Source organism: Ailuropoda melanoleuca, chromosome 9 (genome assembly GCF_002007445.2).
Source record: "Ailuropoda melanoleuca isolate Jingjing chromosome 9, ASM200744v2, whole genome shotgun sequence".
NCBI classification, from domain to species: Eukaryota; Metazoa; Chordata; class Mammalia; order Carnivora; family Ursidae; genus Ailuropoda; species Ailuropoda melanoleuca.
In genome coordinates, this window is record NC_048226.1 from 8,830,037 (window position 1) to 8,851,219 (window position 21,183).

General features: G+C 45.7%; 1 protein-coding gene across 1 annotated transcript in view; it reads right to left on the reverse strand.

Moving 5' to 3' along the window:
* Positions 1–21,183, reverse strand: part of AGBL1 (ATP/GTP binding protein like 1) — a 637,395-nt gene that overhangs the window by 540,629 nt on the left and 75,583 nt on the right. Inside the window, exons 6-9 of the mRNA XM_011229612.3 lie at positions 13,318–13,526; positions 6,182–6,347; positions 5,178–5,245; positions 90–206 (exon numbers count right to left, since the gene is read on the reverse strand). Of these exons, the coding sequence (XP_011227914.2) occupies positions 90–206; positions 5,178–5,245; positions 6,182–6,347; positions 13,318–13,526 (560 nt within the window). The remainder of the gene's footprint in view (positions 1–89; positions 207–5,177; positions 5,246–6,181; positions 6,348–13,317; positions 13,527–21,183) is intronic.

Below are 21,183 nucleotides of genomic sequence, written 5' to 3' on the forward strand. Positions count from 1 at the left end.
CCATCTGGAGACCTCCTGCTTGGCCTCTCAGGTTCTGCAAAGAATCCATCATGTATCACCAGGGAGCAGAACCACGGCATATGCCCTACCTCGAAGCTACAGGAGAGCTCAAGACACATCGCCTCATACTGCATCAGCTCCTCTTCGGGTCGGTCAAGACCAGGTTTGGAACTCAGCTTGTTCACATCCGTTTCCAAGTCATCATCCTACAATGGAATAGCCAAATATATATATAATACCCAAATATAAGAGATTATATTAATTGTTATACATATAAATTATATTTTTATATATTAATAATTAATATATATCTCATATATATTACAGTCAAGACAGCCACCCTGAGAAGCATGAAGATAAGCTACCACATGTATGATTTTTCAGAATCTTGGGACATGGTTTCCTTGCCTCCAAATTATAGTGCTAGCCTACGCAAAGGAGAATTTAAGATGTCGGGTTGTATTTTTTTTTTTTTTAAGATTTTATTTATTTATTTGACAGAGATAGAGACAGCCAGCAATAGAGGGAACACAAGCAGGGGGAGTGGGAGAGGAAGAAGCAGGCTCACAGCAGAGGAGCCTGACGTGGGGCTCGATCCCATAACGCCGGGATCACGCCCTGAGCCAAAGGCAGACGCTTAACCGCTGTGCCACCCAGGCGCCCCGGGTTGTATTTTTTTTAATGAAAAGAAAGAAAGTATACAACTTTTCTCAGCATCCATCTCAGGATTTATCAGCCCTCACCGTAGATAACTAATTTATATAAAACTAGCAAAGCACGACATGAAAGAATTCCGTATCTCGCCACCGCCATCATCAACAGAATTACAATCACTGCACCTATTCTTCTACCCCTTTCCCATTTAAGTCACTCAGTCTTCTCGAAAACGTTTAATGAGCACCTACTATAAGCAGGTACCATTCTGGGTACTGAAGAGTTAGTGATAATGGAACAGACAAAGGTCGATGTTCCTGTGGAATCCGCCTTCTAGTGAGAGAAGGGAGACAGCAAACAAATGAAGGTCATTTCCAATGGTGATAAATGCCACGCATATAGTGAAGGGGGCAGTGGGATTGTCTTTGGAGGCAGGGAGTGTGGGAAGCTGTTCAAATTGGGTGAGCTGATGGGCACCTGGGTGGCTCAGTCAGTTAACTGTCTGCTTTTGGCTCAGGTCATGATCCCAGGGACCCGGAATTGAGTCTTGCATTGGTCTCCCCGCTCTGCAGGGAGTCTGATTCTCCCTCTAACCCCGCCCCTGCTCATGATCGCTCTCTCTCAAATAAATAAATAAAATCCTTAGATTGCATGAGCTGAGACTGCCTTGTGGAAGAGGTAACATTTTAACTAGAACAGTGGGGAAGAAATCACCAGAACACCTGATGTTGGCTTCCAGAAAGAAGATGGTTGCAGCACAGAGAACAGGAGGATGATGGCAGGAGTCAGCATTCGAGAAGGAGGTACTAGGCAAGGCCTTCCAGACCCGGGGAAGGGTCTGTCACTGCCAGCTGCCCTTTACCCCATTATACATTTATGTTTTACCCCCTCACTGCCAGTCTTTTCTTCATTGCGCTGAATAATCCCAGACCCTTTATTTTTATTTCTAGATCATCATCATTTCATGATAGTTTAATGGGAAGGTGACTCTCCTCCCAACATCTCTCTATTTTCCAAAGGTTATAAAGTCTTACACAGAAAGGACACCAGTAATCAACCAGTCTGGTCTTCTCATCTTTCCGTGTCTCTCCTGAGCCCAGTTTCCCTAACGAAGCAGGGGAGAGAAGCCTGCCCGGTATTAGGAGGAGATTTGGGTAGTTCAGGAAAAACCTAGCAGTGCTGAAGGCCTGGACGCTTCTTTTTTAAGTCAAATAAATATGGACAATAAATGTTTATATGATGATAGGGGGAGGAGGAGGGAAGAAAATGCAACATTCTTTCCCTCTTCTGGAATTTTCCTCCAAACTTTAAATTAAAAGAAAAATTGATCTCATGAGGTTGATTTCATGGTATTTTCTGATATAGTGCACACCAGGCCTGAACTCCTTAGTCTGGTTCTGGAGATCCCATCATTCTCGCCCTTTCCAGCTTTATCTATCAGTTCCTACTTGCCTCCCCCCTCCTGGCTGCAGCCTCAGCCCTGCCCCAGAGCGGCACCAATGAAAACCCAATCTGGCAGGTGACTGGCAGGAGTCTCCCCACCAGCAAGTAAGGTTGGTGCATCTAGAGTGAGGACCGTCATGTAGCCCGTGAGCTGCAGCCTAATGCATTCTGCATGTGGCTAGGTGACCTACTGAGCTTTACAGCAGGAATTGGCCAACTATAACCTATTGTGGGCTTTTGTAAATCAAGTTTTATTGGAACATAGCCACACCCATTCATTTACATATTATCTGTGGTTGGTTTCTCGGTATAATAGCGAAGTGCAGTAGTTGTAACAGAGACAATCTCTGGTCCCCAAAGTTTCATATTTCAGTCTCTGAATCTCCAGGCACTCAGGTGGGTTCTCCCCTCCTTCTGTATTTCTTGTAAATAACATTTATACTTATTCAGGGATGGGCCTGCTTCAGGTCCTCACAGCAACCCAGACAGGCTACATCATTTAGAATTCTGGGACCCATCTAATCCAGATCACGCTTTCTGGCCCTTTGTCCTCAGATTGGAGCCTTCCGATATTATTGACTTTCCCCGGCACTACACTTGAGCTCACCATCCTTTCGAAGATGGTGATTTGAACTCGGGTAGGGACAATCTCCAAGTTCACTAGAATGCAAACTCTTTGAAGATAAACATCTATGTCTTGTTTGCTTTTGTATCATATTACCATCCCCAGGAACTTAGCCTGGTGCGTCCCACATGGATCATGGCCAAGAAAGTACCTGCAAGAAACAAAAAACTAAAAAGGAAGGAAGAAGGCGCAAAGGAGAGGCGAGCTTGAATTCACTCTGTTTATCCTCCTCTTCTTCAGAGTTTGTCCAAATCTAACAGTTGTGTTAATGAAGAAAAAATATATATATATATTTTAAAAAGAAACATAACCAACATCTGGTCTGTACTTTTTGTAAGTTTCTCTTCTCTTATGTTGACATTGAGTTTTCAAAGAAAGGCACCCAACTTTCCATTCTCAAGACCCCTTTCGAAAGACAAAAGTTCCTTTTAATCATTCTTTCTAAACAGCTGAGCCCAATTATTAACTAAAACGTTTCAAATGAAAAGGTCATCAGTTAACAGCCTGGGTTGGATCTATGACCAGAAACAAATATTCCTGGCTTCTTGCCCACATTTCTTGCAGCAAATGCTTCTGGGTTCACGAAGGAAAATCAGTTTGCTGGAGTGCCACTTCCCTTGCTCTTTTGCAACACCCCAGAATCAAGCCCTGATTCTGATGTGCCCCGTTTCTCTACAACTCACGCTCACACACTGACTTCTCATCTTCTCCTTTTGGCTTGAAGGCTTTGATGACTAGTTTCCAGGCCCTCACCAATTTGTCCTGTGCTTCTTTCCCAGCTGGATTTGTTGATTTGTTTGGATTTCACTCCACCCCAACCCACCACCATCTGCAGCACGGTGGGGGAAAAGGAGAACGTCTGAACACTTTCCATCCTGTGCGACTTGAGTCGGGTACTGGCATGCAGCTTGACCCTGCACGTCAGATACAGGAGGCCATTGACACTCTGCATCAGACACCCAGTTATCAAAGAGCAAGGAAGAGGGTAGGGGAAAGTGGCATTGATGAACGATCGCCACAGCATGGTATTATTCAAATAATTCAGTGAGTACTCAATAGGCCTGTGCTGCCAAGCCATGGCAAAGATCCAATTTACTACTGATGACTTCAGAAATGATTCCATTTATCAACAAAACCCTGAGAACACTGGAGGGTCAATAGCAGTCTTAACCAAGTGACTGAGAGAGCTGAGCGGTAGCCTCTATGAGTCTGCGGCTACCATCTTATGATAGAGAACTCAGAAGGTCTCTTTCTCTCTACATAGGCAGGTAGGTAGGAGGGAAGGGAAGAAAATAAGGAGGGAGGGAAGGAAAAGGGGGTGGGTGGAAGGATGGGTGATGATAGGTAAATAAATAGACAGATGATAGAGTATTTTAAGTTCAGGTTTCATTTCCAGGAATGTTATAAAAAGTAGCATTTACTTCTCATCTTATTTTGCAGATGACAAAGTTAAGGGGCTATAATTTGAAGGAGCTGGTCCATGTCTGTCTCCACCAACAGAAACAGAAGCAGATTTATAACTCAGAGATACGTGATCATTATTCTGGAGCAGTGATATTGATCCCTCCACTAAATGACACTTGACAATTCCTGGAGACATTTTTGGTTCATAACTTGGGGAAGAGGGGGAAAGGAAGGGTAGGCGCTACCAGGACCTAGTGAGGAGAAGCCAGAGACGCTGCTAAACATCCCACAATGCACAGAATTATCCAGTCAAAATGACAACAGTCCTTTTCCAGAACTGCAGTCAGTAAACTATGTCCCATCGCCTGTTTCTTGTCAAGAAAAGTGTTACTGGAACACAGCCACGCCCTACCATTGACCTATTGTCAGAAGCTGAGCAATTGTGAGAGAAACTGTAGGTCCACAAAGCCTAAACTAATTACAGTCTGATCTTTTACAGAACGTTTGCTAACCTCTGCTCTATATATCACGGGTCATTATGGGATGGAGACCAAAGGGCACCGCTCCCCTGCTGACCAGCGTGTATAGCATGGTCCAGTTCCCATAGACTGGGAGGCAAATGGAAGCGTACACAGCGGAGTCCTGAGCAGAGTGGGTAGACAAGGAGAGTGACTTGTGGAGACCCAGGAGATCTACCAGAAAAAGTTTCCTAGGAAATGTTTCCATGGTTGCTTTGCGTGAATGTCATCCACACTAATTACATATACCAACCTGAAGGGTCTATCGAAAAGCTCATCCAGACAGAATGTTAGTGCCTGGGTAATGGATGGCCTCTGACTTTATAATGAGACGTTGGTCGGGACCTCCCGGGATGGCAATCAACAATCATAGTGATCACTTATTGAGCACCACTGTGTGCCAGCCACTGGCGTGGAAGTACCAAAGTGTGTCCTGACAGTTCACACTGGGCTTAGCTGGACACAGAGAGCGGTATTTGCCTCTGGAAGCTGTGAATGTGGAGACCCCTGGAAGCGAGGGCTGATGTACCTACTTGCTCCTTCATATCTTCAGAGTCTGAATCTTTATCCACTTCTTCATCCGCATCGTCTTCAAAATCCTCTATGTGGAGAAAAAGAGAAGATGGATGAGGTTTCCCCTGTGCCTTGGATTTGGATTCTCACCACACAGTGGCTAATATTCCTTTTTCTCATAAATAAGGGGCTCATTCTCAAGGGCACCATATCCCAACACACTCCGACACTTATTGGTACGTGCAAATCATATACACAGAGGCACGGGGAGCGCTATACCATGAAGTCTAAATTGCCCCACATCGAAGGCGGAATGAGTGCAGAATAAAATGACACATGCATACCATTCTGGGTCGCCCCACCCAATTTACAACTATGCATGCAAACAACATTGCCAAAGGTTAGAGATCACATACAGGCAAAATTCACTATAATTCAGCCCCTTCACTGACTCCCTAATTTTGATAAGAAGGGACTTATTTACAACAAAAGACCACAGCAGGCATCCAGTGCCACTGTGGCAAGATGATGCCAATGGAAAATCTGTTCCGTGAAAGGAGGGCAGGGTTGAACAGCATTAGAATCTTCCAACACCGAAACCTTCACGGACATTAAATAATCATACTTTCAAGCATTTAATAGGCTGGCATGGGGTTGTAAATAGCCAAAGCTTTACTTCAAGTTCATCCTTAAGGCAAAGTAATTCCAGAACGAATCAGGACAGTAGAGAGCCTCAATAATGGGACTGTGAATACATTTTTTTTAAATTAGTTGAGACGACTGTACAGGCATTCAATAGCCACTGGGCAAAGTGGCAACAGCTAATAATTAAGAACAAAATAAGTGAGCTTAGTATCTGTTCATTCTACAAAAAGCTTGCTTTTTCATACACTTCTCTAATGAGCTTTGCGGACATTTATGGATAGCCTGTAAAAGGACTGATTCTACTCCCATCCACATTCCTCTGAAATACTGACAACATGCAAAACTCACCGTAAAGCTCATCGTTACCTACTGACTTTACCTTCAGTCAGAACGCACGGAGGTTCAGAGGGGATGCTCCCAGGGACCGGAAAGGCATAAGCGCTGCTGGCTGTGACCAAGGGAAGCGGGCTCTTTGGGTAACACTGCCTAAGGATCTGAATTACGATGGAGATGACAGGCTCCAAGTTTCTGTCATCCAGGCAGTTCTGAACAAAGAGAAGACCCTATCAGACGCTGACACCTTACGCAGGGTGTCCTTGTTGGATCAGTAGTTCAGATTATGAATTAGACACACGCACAGTAAACATCCTTAATGTAGAATGTCTACTTGGAACATTCTAATGGCAAATTGTGTCTAACGTACAATCTGCTTTGGCCCAGGGTTTTTATTTCTTTTTCACAGCTCATATGTAATTGGAAGGAATTTAGTCTGAAAAGAGACTTAAAAGTCTTTCAGGGGACACTGTGGCTAAGGGAAGACATTGTCCAGGATAACCAGGGGATGAGGAGGGGAGCATCTTCCTTCAGCCATCCAAGCGTCATTGTGAATTATTGCCTAGAGAATGAGTAGCCAAATTGATGGAAGTCTTACTTTTCTCTTTCAGCTATTATCTAAATAGAAAACCATAAAGGAAAAAGATAAAATATGAAATCAGAAAAAAAGACTAAGTGAATCCCAAGTACCTAAATTAAATAACATGCCTGTTCTCAGAGCCCACAGTGTTGATCCCTCCTGATACCTACCCAAAGCAAAGGAAAATTGGGTTTGCAGATGTAACATTTTGATACTGATGGAACCTGACAAGACCCTTCTTTTCAGACACTTTGAAAAATGCAAAAACAAGTTTACTAAATTGAGAGAGAGTGTTGGAAGTTAAGTCGGTAACTCTTTGGCAAAAGCTAGGCCATTTTCTTCAGACTCTTAGTAAATGCTTTGTCTACTGACTTCGTACAGAAAGTAGACAAGTGTGAGCTTCCGATCTGATATTCCTAAGGGGATCCAAGCGAGCTCTAAGGCCAGCAAGTCATAGTAGTAGATATGAGGGATGCTGAGCGCCTGTCACGGGGCAGAGGGACTGTGATGACGCCATGCTCGGGTATCTCCAGGCCCACGTTACAGGCAGCTCCACATAAAAAAAACATGGAGAAAAAACTTAAACTTTTAGCCATGAATTCAAACTATCCAAATGATTCCAAAAGCAGTAAGCCCAACGTTCAAATCAGGAATGTTTTAACACAATCAAGAATGCCATTTCCCCTTCTGTGTGCTCAGATGGTACCCATCAAGTGTCCTGAACCCACTGCAGGAAATATTCTCCATGGAAAATGAGTCAGTCAAGGCAACCTCATCCCTGAGATGGTCAAATGATTTCTAGTGCTTCGTGAAAAGTATTAGTATTGGAAAAAGCAAGAACTGAGCATGGGAGAGGGAGTGAGGGAGGGTAGATGGCTCATCACAGGCCAGGTTCTGAGCTTCATTCCCAGGAGGCACAGAGCCAAGGACAAGCCAGGGGACTGTCAAAATTACCAGCATTTTGGAAGCCAGTTGTGTCTGTGATTGTCACTGGTATTGTTATTGATAAATGTGACAACAACCCTGTGTTTTACTTTGCACGGGATGGTGCAGGTGCAAAGTGAGAGGAAGGATGGAGGCAAGTTCACCTGCCCTGATAGCTTGGGATACACTGTGAATTTGGGGGATAGAGAGGATATTAAAATCAACGGAAACCAAGGGTTATAGTGAATTACTGCCTCAATTAGGTTGGTAGGAAACCGTGTAGTAGACACAATCCAAGGAAAACATTAATGAATTTTAAAATGATCCTTGCTTCCAAAGCCATAGATATGCCTAGACCCATCTGCCAAGGTTTCCCTAGTATTGACGGACAGGTACTGCAGCAGGCCGGGAGGTGGGGCACAGGAGGCACTCAAGATGCAAAATTTAAGGGGGCCTCACTCTCAGCCTCCTGCTATCGCAGGGTTGGCACTTGTGCTGTGCATCAAAGATGAGAAGACCCCAAGAAATAGCATCCCTGTGAACAACTGTCTCAGAATGGCGGGTAAAGGTGAACATTTCTGGCTCACTTTTCCCATCACTTCCCATAATATATCTGCTACCTGGAAAAGATGATGAAATATGACAGTGCTTAACATATTCAATTCACAGTTAACGCCTCTGAATTAGCTCTGGAATGATAAATACACTATTTCCGTGAGACACGGGTAAGCGAGTGCAAAGTAGCCCCTCCTTCTTCGCAGTTTCGCTTTTCCCAGATTTCAGGTACCCACGGTCAGCCACAGTCTGGAAGCAGATGATGCTTCGTCTGCAGTACCGTCAGAAGGTGGAGAGCCTAACCCCACGTCCCAATGCCTCACTTCATCTCATCAGTAGGCAGTTTATCATCTCACATCATCACAAGACGGGTGAGGACAGCACAGTAAGATACCTCAAGAGGGAGGGGCCGCATTCCCACAATTTTTATAAGAGCATATTGTTACAACTGTTCTATTTTAGGGGCGCCTGGGTGGTTCAGTCCTTAAGCGTCTGTCTTCGGCTCAGGGTGTGATCCCGGCATTATGGGATCGAGCCCCACATCAGGCTCCTCCACTGGAAGCCTGCTTCTTCCTCTCCTACTTCCCCTGCCTGTGTTCCCTCTCTCGCTGGCTGTCTCTCTTTCTCTCTGTCAAATAAATAAATAAAATCTTTAAAAAAAAACTGTTCTATTTTATTATTGCTGGCAGTGGTAATCTCTTGCTACGCCTAATTTAATAAATTAAATTTTATCATGGGCGTGAACATATAGGAAAAAAACATAGCCGATATGGGTTTGGTACTCTCCGAAGTTTCAAGCATCCACTGGGGGGTCTTGTAAAAGGAGATCCCAGAAGGCCACTGCTACTCAGCCCAGAGCCCTAGTAATAATCTTCACGATAAGAAAATGAGACACTTCAGTGGAAAAGTCCAGGAATCCCAGATTTAAGTCCTAGTTCTCCTCCCAACTAGCCAAAGCCGTCCATGTTTCTGCCCCAGCTAAGCCCCCGCCTTCCCCTCTATCTCTCCCTCCTTCCTCCTGTGCCTTCGGATGCCCTCCTGTCCAAACGGCAGCCAGAATGGTCCTTGAAGGTCATAAATCAGTTTAATGGGTATAGAGTTTCAGTTTTGCAAGACGAAAAGAGTTCTAGAGATCGGTTATACAACAGCGTTGAAGCACTTCATACGACGAAACCGTACGCTGTAAAATGGCCAAGACGGCCAACTTTACATTGTACAAATTTTATCACAATTAAAAAAACAAGAAGCATACATCATATCAGGTCACCCCCCTGCTTCGAACCTTTTAGAAACAAAATGTGAATTTCTTTTCATGGTCTAGAAAGTTCTTCCCTCCTCTTTTTCCTCCCCTTCCCCCTCTCCTTCCCCTTCCCTCTCCTCCTCCTCCTTCTGATTCTTTTTCTTCCTCATCTTTTGCTGCTGTGGGCATCACCAGCAGCTTCACCATTATAAACTGCAAACAGCCACCAAAATGACCTCACTAGATCCAAGGTTCCGTAGTTGGTCATCCAAGGACTGCATAGTGCCCCTCCTCTGGCAGAAGTGGGGGAGGACTGATGGGCAGCTCAAACCACTACAGCTACAGGTGCTGGGCTCACGGCGCCCAGCCCACAGGCTGGAGGCTTCACAGGCTACAGCAGCCTGGCACACAGGGCCAGTTCGGCCTCTGCTCACATCCTGTGGCCACTCCCAGCAGAAACTGGAGGCTGGAAGCTTGCTGTGAATTCATTTACTGAACAGCTGAGGTCTTCATTGACCTGCTGAGAAGCTGCTTTTAAAATCTTGCTTGCAGGGGCACAGGGGTGGCTCAGTCGGTTATGTCTGACTCTTGGTTTCAGCTCAGGTCATGATCTCAGGGTCATAAATCGAGCCCCCGCATTGAGCTCCACACTGGGCTCTGTGCTCAGGGTGGAGTCTGCTGGAGATTCTCTCTCTCCCTCTCTCTCTCTGCCCCTCCCCCCACTCCCTCAATCTCTCTCTCTCTCTTTTTATTTTTTTTTAAGATTTTATTTATTTATGTGACAGAGAGATAGCCAGCGAGAGAGGGAACACAGCAGGGGAGTGGGAGAGGAAGAAGCAGGCTCCCAGCGGAGGAGCCCATGTGGGACTCAATCCCAGAATGCCGGGATCACGCCCTGAGCCCAAAGCAGATGCTTAACGACTGCGCTACCCAGGCGCCCCTCTCTCTCTCTTTCTAAATAAGTAAAATCTTTCAAAATATATAAAATAAAATAAATCAAATCAAATCAAATCCTGCTTGCAGAACCAGACTCCTAACTGTAGAGAACACACTGCTGGTCACCTGCAGGGAGGTGGATGGGGGATGGGGAAATAGGAGATGGGGATTCAGGAGTGCACTCGTGATGAGCACCAGGGGGACATATGGAAGTGTGGAATCACGATATTGTACACCTGAAACTAACATTATACTGTAGGTTAACTAACTGGAATTGAAATAAAAACTTTAAAAAAAAGATGAAAGGGAAAAAAATTTAAATGAGGCCATTAGGGTAGGCCCTAGTCCCATATGACTGGGGTCCTTATAAAAAGGGACATTTGGGGGGCGCCTGGGTGGCACAGCGGTTAAGCGTCTGCCTTCGGCTCAGGGCGTGGTCCCGGCGTTGTGGGATCGAGCCCCACATCAGGCTCCTCCGCTATGAGCCTGCTTCTTCCTCTCCCACTCCCCCTGCTTGTGTTCCCTCTCTCGCTGGCTGTCTCTATCTCTGTCAAATAAATAAATAAAATCTTAAAAAAAAAAGGGGGGGGATATTTGGACACAGACACGCACACGGGGAGAACATCCTGAGAAGACGGGAGGCAGAGAGAAGGGGATGCTTCTATAGGCCGAGGGGCACCAGGACTGCTGTGACCAGCAGAATCTATAAGAGAGCCTGGGGCAGGTTCCCCCTCACAGCCCTGCAAGCACCTTGATTTGGGACTTCTGGCCCCCAGGCCTGGGAGAATCTCTGCAGTTCGCAGTGCTTTGTCCTGGCAGCCCCAGGACACTCCTATGGGGAGATTCCTCGTACCAGTCTCGGCTCTGACTCTGCCCTAGAAAGGCTCAGAACTCACTCAAAGCTGTTGGAGTTGCAGTTATGGTTTCCAGGGATTAACATGACAGATTAAGATCAGCCCAAGAGCAAGGCCCGCAGGGCAGAGTGTGGCTGTCTCAGTCCGCTCAGGCAGCTCTATAAGGACACCGCAGACCCAGGGGCTGATAAAGGACACCCATTTGTTTCTCACACTTCTGGAGGCTGGAGGTCTAGGTTCTGGCACCAGTGGGTTCCCTGTCTGGGAGAACCTACCTCCTGATTCACAGATGGCCACGTCCTCACCTGCAGCAAGGACCAGGGAGCTCCCTGGGGCCTCTCTTACTACAGACACACATCCCATTCACAGGGGCTGCACCCTCATGACCCAATCCCCTCCCAAAGGCCCCACCTCCCCATACCATCACTTTGGGCAGCAGGGATTCAGCAAAGGGATTTGGGGGACACAGACATTAGTCTACAGCACCAGGGGAAACATCAAACATGAGACAGACAGACAGATAATTTATACAGATCCTGTTTCCAGGCTCATAGGCCCTTTTTTGTCTGTGCTTCACTTGCTAACTTCTCTCACAGATATATACTCCTGGGGTCACTGTCTTCTTCCCTTTTTTTGCCCTCCTAATTCTTCCTAACACAGAGCAGAAAAACAGTCAAAAAAGGCAGAGGGCAGAGGAACTGGCTGGAACGCACGAGCTGGCATGGGGGGCTGCTAGGCATCAGCATTTGGGGGGGTGTTTCACTTGAGATTTGGGGGGACACAAGCTTACAAAGTATGGTGACGCTTGGAGAAATTCCAAGCACTGCTTCATCCAGAGAAACAGAACATTCAGTGCAGCTCATTGATGACGGAGAGGCTCCGAAAGCTGGGCTGATGGAGAGAAACCCATGGGTGACAGCAGACAGAAAATCAGATGTTGGTTTGCAGCCCAGTACGATGTTATTGTTCAGATGCGGGGGGGACGGGGATGCTGTTTCCGTAGGAAAGGTCTATAACAGCATGGCTGGAAGACAGCTCTCTTGTTGACCGCTTCATTGCCTTGGACGTACGCAGGTAGAGAAAAGGTAAAGGGTGCCCCAAGAGGAGCAAGGAGACTGTGGAAGGGGGTGCAGAGAAGATGAGCTAATGTGAAGACAGCGGGGAGAAGGGGAGTGAGCAGATGACAGATAACTGGGAAGCCTTCACCTCCTCCACAGAGAGAGTGTACACAGCCTTGCACTATGGTGTTTAAATTAGTCCTAATCAAGTGCAATTAAGGAATTTGCTGTTAGGGTTGAAATCCAGGAAACCGGAGACTACGTATCCCACTGGGGTATCAAGAAGTAACAGCCTTTGCAGGTGCTGCCTTTTGCCTGGGATGCTGTTCCTCTTAAACTTGGCATGACGGGCTTTTTCAGTAATTCAGGTCTCAGCGTAGGCGTCACCTGCTCAGAGAAGACTCGACCTCTCCAGCAGGACACGTTCTCACTCCACCTGCAGGAGTGACCATGGACGGCCTGACTTGATTGATGTCAGGGAGCAAACAATAGGAAATGACGTTCCTTGTTGGATTCTTTGCTTCCTTCGTGTCTGACGCTCCTGCTACAATATTTGCCCCACAAGATCAGGGGTCTTGCCTGTCCTATTCACCTCCAGATTCCACAGTGCTAACTATTCCAGTAACTGCTCACACTCACAAAGCAGCCAAGTCATGGCAAGTGCTCCATTAAATACAAGACATCTCTACGTCAACGTTTTGAGGCCATGCTACAAACTAGGTTTTATTATTTCCCTCTTTTCGAAAAAGAAGAAACTTGAGACCAGAGGGTGTCAAAGCTTTTCACAAGTGTAAGTGCTAGGGCTGGGATGTGAACACTCTTAACCACCACACCACCCAGCGTGTAGCCAATAAACACATAATCGAACAAATGAATGACTCCGTCAGTGCATGGGTGAACAAACGAATGAGGGTTTGGATCCAGAACCTCTGCCCATAGTAGGCAGCAAGAAATGTACCGAGGTTCTCACAGCTCTGCTCATCAGGAACTGTCCAGGCGTCATTCACCTGCAGAGGCAACCCCCGGGTTAATTACCTGGCTGGTGCTGAAGAGGATCTCCATGCCCTGGGCTGCCAGGAAGGCCTCCCTGCCAGACCGGAGGTTGGCAACGTGCCTGAGGCAGAGCAGGAGCGCCCGGCGGGTCAGCACGTAGGTATTGGTGCTGTCATGGTGGTGCCAGTCCTGGTGCAGCCTGAGCAAGCTGGTGACGTAGCCTCTGTTCACAGCCCTGCGGCTGTTGGACTCTGAAACCAATGGAAGAAGGGGATGTCAATCACGGGCTTTCCCGGCTGCACCTGCCTGGGGACATCCGGTGTACCTCCCTCAAGATACTTATGATCAAGGGACTAATAATAACGTTCCATTGGAGAAAACTGGCAGATGTCACCTTAATCCAGTGACCAAAGTGAACATCACCATGTGTGTTGCACTGAGAGGGACACAGCATCACTTCGATGGTCTCCATGCCCAAAATGCACAGCCTGAATTTAACCATGAGGAAAATCAGTAAACCCAAATGAGGGGCATGCTACCAATCATTTGATTGGCATTCATCAAAAATGTCAAGGTCAAGGAAGAGAAGGAGAGAAGAGGGGAGGGGAGGGAGCTAAAGGATTTATATAACATGTAAGAACAATACAGAATTGTAATTCAGATCCTGGGCCAGAAAGCAATTTTTGTCCTTTGCTATAAAAGGCATTAGTAAAACAGTCGGTAAAATTTGAATAAGGTCTATAAATTAACTAATAGTATTTTATTGATGTATATTAAATTTTGGTAAACTGTGCTTATATAAGAGAAAATCCTTATGATTAGGAAATTCACAACTGGAGTATGTGAATGTCTGTAACTTGTTCTTAAAAAGTTCAGAAAAAATTTTAATAGTGCTGGGGGGGTGAAAGAATGAATGAGAGAGAGACAGACATTTCTACAGATTTCCATTCTTCTTTGCTAAATCTCAGCGGACTTAGGGTATAGTCACTGGGCTGAGTAAATTACAAGACTTCGTTTGGGAAGGAGACACTGAATGAGACATGATGGCTGAAAGGCAGTGGCAAGTCACAGATGTGCTGCGTGTTTTTCCTAGAGAACATGGAAGCCAGCTTCTGGATAATCAAGGTCTGGCTCAGCCCGAGAAAGGAACTCCTCCTAGTCAAGGCTACCCAACAAGAGGATGGATTCTTTGTGGTAGTGGATAACTGGGCAATGACAATGCTCGGATGGCGACTGGAAGTCTACCCAGCGGGGATGCAGCATGGGGCTCTCTTCCATCTGATGGGAAACATAACGGAGGGCTTTCATGGCTCCCTGCACATCTTCAGCACCGTAATTTTTCCTTGGTAACTGAAGGATCCCTGTAGAGACCTCCCATGAGACACACATCCTATGGGATAAGTGCATGGTGTCCTGATTTTCCAAGACTTGCTTTAAATTCTCTTTGAGGACACAGACGGAAGGAAGTACAAAATACCTTTCTCAGCACTTAACATATGCTCCTTTTCAGCTTAACCCCCTCGGTTGGGCTACTGGCTTGGAGGACAAATGTGCCTGAACCCGGATCTCTCCAGCAGGTGGCTGGTCACCTCTGTTCCTGCAGGCAAGGTGCACCACAGGGCTGTAACCGGCTGACTCTAAGCACAGATGCCCAAATCTTGCAGCTCTGCTCTCACTCCTGCATTCCTCCATTACCCAAACCGTTCAAGCTGGCTTATGAGACAATGTAGGCCTCTGGCTGAGTATGTATGTGCGAGAGATCCCCTGAGCTGTAACTGGAGAAGCAAAATTTCAGCTCAAAGTCAGATTTTTTTCCCTAAGACCATGTAAGTGCACATAAGTGAAAAAATAACATAAAAATTCAGTGCTTTAGTCCGGAGGGGTTTTCTCCTATTAAAAGAATTTTTTTTTCCTGCAGGTTTGTCAAATTCTAAATTGTCAGACTTGGCTGAGCCCCACTGAGATTTCTGACCCATTTGTACAGTTGGGTTTTGGTGTTTTTTTTTTTTCACTTTTACGTTTCATTCAGCCATGACCCTGAACGGAGAGTGATGAGCTTTATTTGCCCACTGATGTGTTTGTGGAAGGTTTAAATCTCCTTCATTACCTCCTTTACTGAATTATTCTTTTGCATCAAAAATATTTCTCTCCTTGGCTGGTCCCAGCCACAAAGTGCCAGAGTTCTTTACTGCTTAAATGAGGTTCCTGCCTATCCAATATCTGATGTTTAAAAGAAAATTGGGGATTAAGTAGGAGGTATTAGAGTATCATCTGCTGGAAAGATGACAGAATGGCAAAAAACAGTGCACAGAGGCCCTGTGGGCAGGGAGAGGTTAAGGACTTTTGTCTTTTATCTATTTTAAGGATAGGAGACTAACAATGTGTTATCTTAATGACCTTCATCCCCTACTCTTTTGGGGGGTGGGAGGGCAGGGGTAATGGAAAAAAATCTTTAATTGTCTCAGAGAAAAATCCCTTATCAAATCCTAATGATTTTATTCATGATTTCCTGTTAATCTGCAACAAGCTGCCATGTTTACTAACATCTAAAATGGCTACACCGCCTTCCCCGCCGACTCAACATCAGTTAATCTTTCTCTGAGAATGGCTTGCAGAATTTTGCAAAAGTCAATAGGCATCTGAAACCTGACAAGAGGAGATTCAGCAAACTGGGAAACAGCAAATGTGGAGAAGAGCCAAAGGATGAAATGAGGGTCACTGAGATCAGCGCCGTGCAGGAGTTCTACAAGATTTGAGAGCGAAACAACACTTCTCCGAGGGTGGCCAAATAGCCAGGAGAAAATGTGTGGAGTGAGCTCGAGATTTGGGGCAGGAAAGGGCCCCAGGTCCCCCGACCCCTTTCAAAACAGACTAGCTGCATTTAAGTCTGTTTTTATATAAAGGGATTCCTACTAAGGTTTTCTTGGGAAAAAATTTCTGCTCCTTAATTTCATTTTTAATTTCCCAAGTAGATTGGTTTATCTTAACTAGTGGGAGGATGGGGGTAGGATGGACAGAGAGGCATTCTGAGTTTAACATCTCAGTCTGCACTCCCAACCGCATCTCAAGGCACACGCAGTGCCCTGTCTCCTTCCTGCGGAATGTCATCCCTGGTCAGTTTTCCTTTGGCAAATCCACAGACTCAACCTTGACCTTCTTTCCAATTCATCTGCTTACATTCTACCACCTCTGCCTCTCCAGACCATATCCTCCCAAGTGAGGTCTTCTTAGTAGCTAATTATCAGTCTGCAATGTGACCTAGTGAATCCTTATTTTCACCACAGGTATTTCTTCTCTGAGGTTCACATGTTGTTCTTGTCATTGTTGTTTCTCTTTAGTGCAAACCCCATTGATGCAGCAGATTTTTACATTCAGGTAAAAAGAAAATAATGAATAACGAGAAGGGACTATGCCCAGACAGCACTAATACTTAAGGGGGAGGAAGAGAGTGAGGATTCTATTTGCTTTAGACTTTTTAGATTTGATTTAGGCTTTTCTGAGGTTCTTATTCCCCACATACTCTACGATGTACTCTGCTAATCAGGAGGGGTAAAAATGTTACCTTTTGACTGTTGGTCTTGCCATGTTGTAAATGGCTGTAGATGGGGCCAATGGTCCCCAGATTGCCATAGCAACCAACTCACCTTTTTCAGCCTTATCCCCTCCCCTTCAAAAGTGAAATAAAAAAAAAAAGTGAATTACCTGCCTACTACCCCCTGAAGGCATTTGAGATCCCCATCATCTCTATAAAGATGTTTGTCTTTTAAAGAGGAAAGTCTAGACACCTTCAAGACTCAAAGATGGAATTTCTCCTGGGGAATATTCAGCCCCAGGGCTGGTGGAGAAATGCTCCATGACCCAAATTATTATACCTGCCAGCAGCCCACTCCTCTGCCACTGCCCCTTGGCAAAACCAAAGGAAATTTCACCTCTGCTCTGCATTTCCCATATCTGGGGATTTCATCGGCCCGTTGAGGTTGAAGTGATGGCTTCACAGTGGCTGATGGGCACCTGCAGCAGAGCAATGAGCCAAACAAATGAACAGCCACGGCTCTCCAACGAGACGGACAAATTAGTGCAGATCTCTAAACTCATCTTTCCCATAGTCACTCATGCACCCTGCATGGCCTTGCTGGGCCTGCTGTCAGGTGTCTTTTGGGACTCCCTGGACCTGGCCAGGAGCTCCACCACTTTCTAGCTGTGTGGCCTTGGACATGTCAGTTCACGGTTGTATCACTAAGTCTTTACCTGAATGACAAAACTAATAATATCCCTTCCTCGGCAGTTGAGAAAATTAGATGAGATAATACATATAACATTGCTAGCTCAATGCCTGGCGCATAATCAGCATTTAATATGTGTTGCCTATTACGGTTGTCATTATCGACATGATAAGCAAAATCCATTTATTATTTCAACTTCCCCTCTATTGTTACGGACAAAAAAAATGCCAAAGGCTCAGGATATGAACATATTCTCTTTGGCAAGCCTCATTCAAGAACGGGAGCTCCGGGGTCACCTTGCTGATGATGTGAATTTGGGCTCTACCAGTTACTAACTGTGTAACCTTCGTTAAGCTGATGAGCCAGCCCGAACTAGATTTCCATCATCTGCAAAGACTAAAGCAAGATGAAAAAAGATTAATTACAACATCAGCCTTACAAGTCTATGATAGGGAACGAATGCATAGCGTAACACCTGGCACAGAGCACGTGCTCAGTAAATGATGAGCCCCTCCCCCATAAGGATGACATTAAACTTCACACACCTCTTACCAGTGATAATTGCCCAAGGAAAAAGTTCCTTAATCAGTAAAATTCGTCAAGTTTCTTCAATCTCCACGTAATGATTTCTCACTCCAAAATATCCACCAGCTTTCATTGTTGCCCATCTGTCCTTAGATATCCCGAAACAGACATCCGGAGGGTCACACCTCACTTTATCCCAGATGTCCATCCAGAAAAGCCCATACTATAGATCTTTATTGCTCCCCTCTCTAGCAAAAGTTACCTCAGTTGGGTCCCCTCACACCAACATTTTTCTAGAGGACTTAGTATTCTAAGATCCTCTTGATTGATAATGGTTGAAAAGGTGAGCTGGTTGCTGACAAGTGGTTAGTAGCCCACCCTTGCCTTGGATAAGCCATAGATGAGTAAGAATAAACACAAGGATTCCAGGTTCCCATCACTCTTGAGAACAAAAATCATCTTTCATCCACACAGCAGACTCTGACATTACCATCTCAAGAAATTCTTGCCCAGGGAAATTAAGTGACCTTATCGCTTCTTTCAGGAACTTCATGAAAATCCATTCATACAAACTACTGACAATTCAGCTAGTCCTTTTCAGGATAGTGGCCCCTTCTCAGAGCAGAAGACCACTCAACTGGGCTGACCAAACTCCCATATACTCGTCAGGGTTTGCTTCCAAACCCTCTCTGCACTGTGTCCCCCAACCCTGAGCAATGACATCACAAACACTGCCTGATCTCCATCAGGAACCCCACATTGAAAGACCCACTTTGAATACAGCACTCCCATGCTGTAATAACCACCTGAGAACTCCACGTTTGGAGACATTATGAAAACTCGAGATACTGACGACCAATACACTTGCCTTTGCAACACATTACTTCTGTGGTCTTTTCAGGGAGTCAATTTAGAAGACATTTCTGGACAAAGCAGGCTTTCATCAAGACTTATAAATCATATTATATGAACAGCGAGCTGCCTGCTTTGCCATTATAACACCAGTTACAATTACGGAGTATTTATTTACTGAATGTTTTTCTATGTGCTCAGTACTGGGCTAATCATTTTAAATGATTATCTCATTTATCTCATGAAAATGCTTTGAGATAAGCATTATTTTCCTCCTTTTACAGATGAAGGCGCACAGGCTGAGAGAAGTCAGACCACTTACTGAAGCCCTTAGAGCTTACAAATGACCTCTCCACGACTCCAATGGGACTCCCCATCTGCCTCCAAAGCTTACAATCCAGACTGTTATTCCCAAAGCTTTTGATGATGAAGCGATGATAGTTAACACTTTTTTTGCGCCCAGAAGAAGCCCTTTACCCATCACCAGAATAACCAGCTTCTTGAGGAAGGTTTCTGAAAGGCTACTGGAGGTAAAGCCATTTGAACACCTGAACCCTGAGGTGCTTGAAGGGAGTGGCTTTCGGCCAAGTTACCTTGGCTCAGCCCCTCCACTCAACCCTTTCCCCCACCTTCTCCATTCCCTCCCAGGCCCCAAAATTAGGGAGAGAGTTGATTTTTAATAGGACACTTGACAAGATTTTAAAGGCCTCAGGAAGTGGCCCATTGTTCTTCAGGTCACGGGAGAAGAGGTTTGGGCGTCCTCCTGTCACTCAGCCAGTGACTCCGAGAGGCCAGCCCCGAAATCAGGCCCGGACATGAGCGCGGTCCCATTGACCAGGAGAGACCGAGGCAGCTCTCCCGGCCCCTCCCCTGTAAGCCACAGCAGTGGCTCCCTCTCAAGGCAAGAGCCACAATACATGGACTGAGATATAACTAATCTTAATGTCATTGGTCATGGACATTCTGCTCAATTATCATTAGCCCGAATAAGAATAATGATATTGAACTAACGTACAGGTATATATATATTTTTTTCTCTTTGTAGAACAGCTGCAATTCAGGAAACTTGACTGTCATGTAAATTTTAGTTCCGAGCGAAGCGTGTTTGCCGGTTGACCACCTTTAAAAAAATGAAAGAGGCTTTTCCTAAGCCCCAGAAATAGAAAGTGTTAGGGAACGTCCTCCCAGCAGTTTTCAATCTAGAGTCTTCTACTGCTTTTGTGCTTTAATCACCAGTTCCTTCTAATACCTCGCCACAGAGACAGTCGCAAACCATAGGCATTCCTCCACTCTGAGGAAAGCCTCGGATTCCACAGCTGCCTCTCCCGCTGGCCCTTGGCGGAACCGTGGCTAAGGAAGGGCGGCAGGCTGCGATGCTAGATGGGGAGGGCCCACCGTCATGCATGTAATCCCGACACCGAACTCCTCCAGGTCAGCACTCGGCATCCCACACGACAGAGCCGTCTCATCTTGTGTTGTATCCATTCTAAGGCTACGTTTTTTCACATGTGAGCATTTCCAAAATTAAGTGCTTCTTACCCATGGCGGTGTTTCAATTATAACTGGCAGTATTTTCTCATTCCACGGCACGTAAAAAGTGGTGCGTCTTATAGTCCACGGCATCTTAGATTTGAGGAACTACGATTAATTTTTCAACATTGTTAGTTTGGAAACTCTCTGAAATGAGTTCGCTCCCAGCAAGGGGTGATCGCTGGAGAGGTTTGCCGTGCATACGCAAACAGGCAGAGGCACTCTGTCCTGAAAGCCAGATCCTGCGGTGGTGAGGTTCGCAGGAAACTGTCAACTAAAAGCATGCTCATTCACCCAAAACCCAAGACACCACCATTCATTCATTCAACAAACACTCACTTAACGACTACTATGTGCTAGCATGGGCCAGGCACTATCATAAGCACAGGGATCCCACAGCAAGAGATGAGATAGACCATGTCTCTGCTATTAAGGGGCTTGTTTCCCATGGGGAGCAGGGCACTGGAGAGCCACAGGACCAAGTAGGCACACACGAAAAGAAAAAAATAGGTAATTTCAGAGAGTGACAAGTGCTGCAATACTAATAAAACAGTAATGATAGATGGGGTGCCAGGGTGGCTCAGTCAGTTAAGCGACTGACTCTTGGTTTTGGCTCAGGTCTTGATCACAGGGTCCTAGGATGGAGTCCCGCGTTGGGCTCCACGCTCAGAGGCAAGTCTAGTTGAAATGCTCTCTCCCTCTGCCCTCTTCCCCCAACTCGCATGCACACTCTTGCTTGCTCTGTCTCTCCGTCTCTCTCTAAAATAAATAAATAAAT